Source organism: Miscanthus floridulus, chromosome 13 (genome assembly GCF_019320115.1).
Source record: "Miscanthus floridulus cultivar M001 chromosome 13, ASM1932011v1, whole genome shotgun sequence".
Classification (NCBI taxonomy): Eukaryota; Viridiplantae; Streptophyta; class Magnoliopsida; order Poales; family Poaceae; genus Miscanthus; species Miscanthus floridulus.
In genome coordinates, this window is record NC_089592.1 from 83,516,926 (window position 1) to 83,521,422 (window position 4,497).

Genomic DNA, 4,497 nt, shown 5'->3' on the forward strand with positions numbered 1-4,497 from the left:
ATGAGTCGCACAAGCTGGTAGAAACTAGTGACGGGATTCCATAATTTAGGCGTGGACGCGTGGTTATGGATTGTAAAAGCGAGACCACAAGTTGAACCGCAAAAGCTGGATTCTACGGCGGTGACTCGCTGGCCCAGCGTCTCAAATGCCCACGATGCGTCCTCTCTGTTCAGATCACCTTAGCTACAGAAACAGAACTGTGACCACTGACGCATCGTAGTCATCTGCCTCTCGGCCCAGCGTAGACGTCCGTCGAGCCGTCAACCATCAGGCCTATCCCTACCTGCTAAAAAACAGGCGCACCAGCCCACGACCAAGGTTGGTGCAACTGCAAGGCTGTCTAGCGCGCACCGCGCGAGCATACAGACAGGGTTCAGACTGGCTGACGACGGCGAAGACGACGAGCACGACGCCGACACGCGCTGCGGCGGCATGTGCGGCCATACGCGCGCACAGGCACTGGCAGGACAGGCGCGCGGTAATTTCCGCCGCGAGCCGCGCCGCCGCGGCGGGGACCGTCCCGTCCACACACCTGTTAGCGGCCCCGGCAGCCATGTGCTCGCCATGCACCGATTGACGAATAAGTCATAGCTAGAAAAAAAAAATTGATTGAAAAAGTAACTATCCGGGCGAGCCTGTACTGGGGTTCTTCGGTTTGCTAGCTACCCACCATGGCCATGGCCATGGCCGCAGGAGAAACTCGTCAGAACGCAGCAGCAGCAGTAGCAAGGCTCCAGCAGGAACAGGTCAATCATCTCGGTCGACCGCCACCAACCGCACGGAGGCCCTGCCGCCTGCCGGCGTCCTTTCCAAGCTCCAAATAGCTGGCCAGTGCCTTTTTCTCTGGGACCCTGCAACTTCAATGAGCTCCATTGGTCTTTCTGGTGCTTTTCTTGCTTCGAGTCCTTGGTTGGTTGGCTGGTTCGGGGGAAAAAAACAGTTGGATGGACGCCTGTAATGGCCCCGTTCGGCTTATCCTAGTCGGTTTGTTCGGCTTATTCCTGCTCGGTTTGTTTTTCGACCAGAATAGTATTTTTCTTTCATAAAAATTTAGTTAGAACAATATTTTTCGACCGATTTAGACCAACCAACGGGGCAATCGGCCGCGTAGGCGTAGTGCGCTGTTCTTCCCATCATGCTCTCTTCTCCAATCCGACGAATGATGAGCGAGCGAGGTGCTCAATTGCCATGACGACCTCAGTTCCTAGTTCCCATCCACGAGATCGTCGAGTGAGAGTGAGACTGAGACGGAGTAGCTAATCATCTCCTCGCAGTCTTGCAGAGGAAAGGGCTGGGAACAGAGCGTGGAGTGGAGTCATCCGGAAATGTGCGCAAAAGCTACTACTAATCGACGTTCCTTGCATCGCCGGTAAAGGCTAACCGAGCGCCGCCAGCTCGTTTTGCTGCAAAACTAAGCTGCTTCGAGTATCTAGCTGGTTACTGCTATTCTGAGGCTCTGAGAGCTCAGTCTCTCGGCCATGGCCATGACGGCAATAGTGCGCCTGTACTGCAACTCAGCCAGAGACTCATCAGAAACAGAGAGCTCATCATGTGAACCGATGAACACCACGTCCACTACAGTAATAGTAAATCCCTCTGCCTACATAACGCTAACAACAGCTAAACAACAAGTACAACAATTTTTATTTCACGGCCAAAAACAAAACTGAAAAGCGAACAAATACAGCGCAATGTTTCCTCCTCTGCCCACCGCCCCCGCCCCCGCCGCCACCTTCGATGGGGATGGTGGCACCATCCAGCCACCACGCATCATCATCATACCGTCGCCAAGAAACCCACCAGCGCGAGCACGAGGAGTGCGGGCGCGGACACGCCGGCCGCGGCCACAGCAGCGTTGGGCGACGCCGCGCCGCTGTCGCTGCCGGCGGCACCACCGGACGACGTGGCCGGGCCGCCAGCCTCGGGCGTGGGGGCGGGCGACGGGGCCTCGGCCGCCGCCTTGCCGGCGAGGACAAGCTTGCTCTTGGCGTTGAGGTTATCCGCCTGGAACGCGTGCTTGTCGGGGGCGCCGCCGGTGGAGGAGGCCCCGACCTGCCACACCTGGTTCACGGCCTTCATCCCCTTACGCAGCTGCAGCTTGCCGTACACCCGGATCTTGCCCCCACTGCCCGCGGCGTCCGCGGCGAGGTCGGTGGCCGGGAAGTCGAGCGGCGTCGAGGCCTTCCCCAGCGGGACGTACCCCGTGATGTTGTACGTCCGCACGGTGGGCGCCGCGGACCCGGACCCCGCCAGCGCCACCAGCGCCTGCGTGCCCGCCATGCCCTCGCCCGTCGGGTTCAGGCCCCACGCCACCCACCCGCCGGGCGCCGCGGGCGCCGCCACGAACGCCACTGACAGGGAGTTCTGGGACGCGTCGTACGTCCAGTGCAGCGACGCGCCCAGCTTCGGGAGGTCCTCGCACGTCGCGTACGCTCGCCCCGCTGGGAACTTCTCGCTCGCGCAGGCGGCGGATGCTAGACGCGTCGCCGCCGGCGAGGCCAGCAGGAGCAGGAGCAGCGCGAGGTGGTGCGGCATCGTGGAGGCGGCCATGCGGGTTTGGCTGGTGGCTTTGGACAGCTCACTCGCTCTCCTTCAGTGCTGTGTTCTTGGAGCTGTTGAATGAGTGAGTGTGGGGGGATTTATAACGAGAGGAAAGAGGGGTGGGCTTAATCGGCAATTCTGGGCATCTTAGAGGTTGTTTTCGGCTTTTCGTTTAGTAGTAATTTCGCTGTTAGGAGGAGTATTTGGACTATGTGGCATAAGATAATGGTGCACGAGTCCCAGCTCCCGTTTTACCTTTGTTGCGTGTGGTAGCCACAGTCGCAGAGACTGTTTGGTTAGAGACTTGGTAAGGTTGTCTGGGAGAAAGTGTCGCCTATTGCCTGAAAATTCAATAAAATTTGTCACGCGAGGCAAGTTAGTCTGTTTAGTTGAAAGCCTATATATGAGAAAATTAATATTAAAGAGAGATAACATATTCACATCGTAAATTTAATACTATTTGAGTAATATAATAAACTAAAAAAATAATATAAATCAATGCATTTTTACATTAAAATTGAGGACCAGGTTGGAGCAGCGAGGAAACAGAAGACAGAAAAACAAAATCCCTCTTTGTTTTATCCCTTCCTTTAATTTAATCGAGGACCAGCGAGGAATCAGAAGACAGAAAAACAAAATCTACACGCATTTCCAACAAACTAACAAGCTGTGTTGCGGGTCCAAAATACTTATTGTCCACCGGACCGGAGGATTAATGGGTGAACTAAAGTTTAGCCAAAGTCTCCAACCAGTTGTTTGCCAAGTAGTCAACAAAACCCAATTTACGAGGCTAACAACAACAAATCGATGAAAAAGGCAAACAATTAATAACTAGTTGACTAATTTTTAACTGGTTATATATATATATATATATATATATATATATATATATATATATATATATATACTGTTGATGCAAAAGTGGATCTGCAAACACAAAGGGCTAATACCCGAATCGATATCCAAGGCGTGCCAGTCGATTTGACCTGTTAATCGACAAGGATGAAGATACGAGCACTTTGGTCCTGACAACAGCGATACGCCCGGAAGTCACGGCCAAGAGGTACTCACGCGGAACTCGAGGATCGTCGAAGGTCGCACTGAAGCGATGCAGCTCGCCGAATCAATGAGAACTCGTAAAGAGAAAATAATGCAAATTGACGAAGTCGCCGAAAAGTAAGTAGATGCAAATAGGAGTAAAAATTGGTTTTGATATTGATTGATATCTCTATTTACATTGCCCCTCACTCCATATTTATACCCTGATCTAAAGAAACACAACCAAACACAACTAGGACACCAAGCCCATATCTAAGGAAACACGTGACTCTTACATGAATCATACTCTAACAAATATAGAAAAAGAAATCAACTCCTATCTATTTCCCTGTCCGCCTTAATTACGATGGAAATCTCACTGTCCTTCCTCCCATCGGCATACCCCCTGTCTCATCGGCAATAGTCCTCAGGTCTTCCCCCATCAGCATACTCCTTGTTTCATCGGCAGTAGTCCTCAAATCTCCCTTCATCGGCATACTCCCTGTTTCATCGGCAGTAGTCTTCAAGCCTCCCTTTATCGGCATCACCAGCTATCGGCAACCATCTTTACAAGCTGGCTTTCATCGGCTATCAAAGTATACAATAACTTTCTCCTTACCGATTAGTCCACTCCGAACATTTTAACACGTGCAAAAAAACGGTGTCAACACATGCCCCCCAATTTCGGAGTATAAAACCATTAATGCTCCGAAATTTACTCCAGATTACCGTAACTTATTCTCCAAGCCAAAACCTGATCTGTTATCAAATCTAATCAAATCTAATCCTGATTCACGTACTTCAGCAAATATCGCACAATCGCCAACCACTCTTGCCTTGATTATGGTTAAGATACCGAAACAATAACCCATCGGCAAGATCTTAACATGATAATGCTGTCATTTTCAGAATTAAAAT

The 4,497-nt window shown here is 51.6% G+C and overlaps 1 protein-coding gene across 1 annotated transcript; it reads right to left on the reverse strand.

The window, feature by feature from the left end:
- Positions 1-1,547: 1,547 nt before the first annotated feature.
- Positions 1,548-2,610, reverse strand: LOC136501354 (auxin-induced in root cultures protein 12-like). The gene has a single exon (XM_066496867.1). It carries the CDS (start codon positions 2,548-2,550, stop codon positions 1,777-1,779), a length of 774 nt encoding a protein of 257 aa, XP_066352964.1. The 5' UTR covers positions 2,551-2,610; the 3' UTR covers positions 1,548-1,776.
- Positions 2,611-4,497: the final 1,887 nt, after the last annotated feature.

What these genes read in the sequence shown, in the direction of transcription:
- LOC136501354 (XM_066496867.1), bottom strand. Translation starts at nt 2,550, where the DNA reads ATGGCCGCCTCCACGATGCCGCACCACCTCGCGCTGCTCCTGCTCCTG.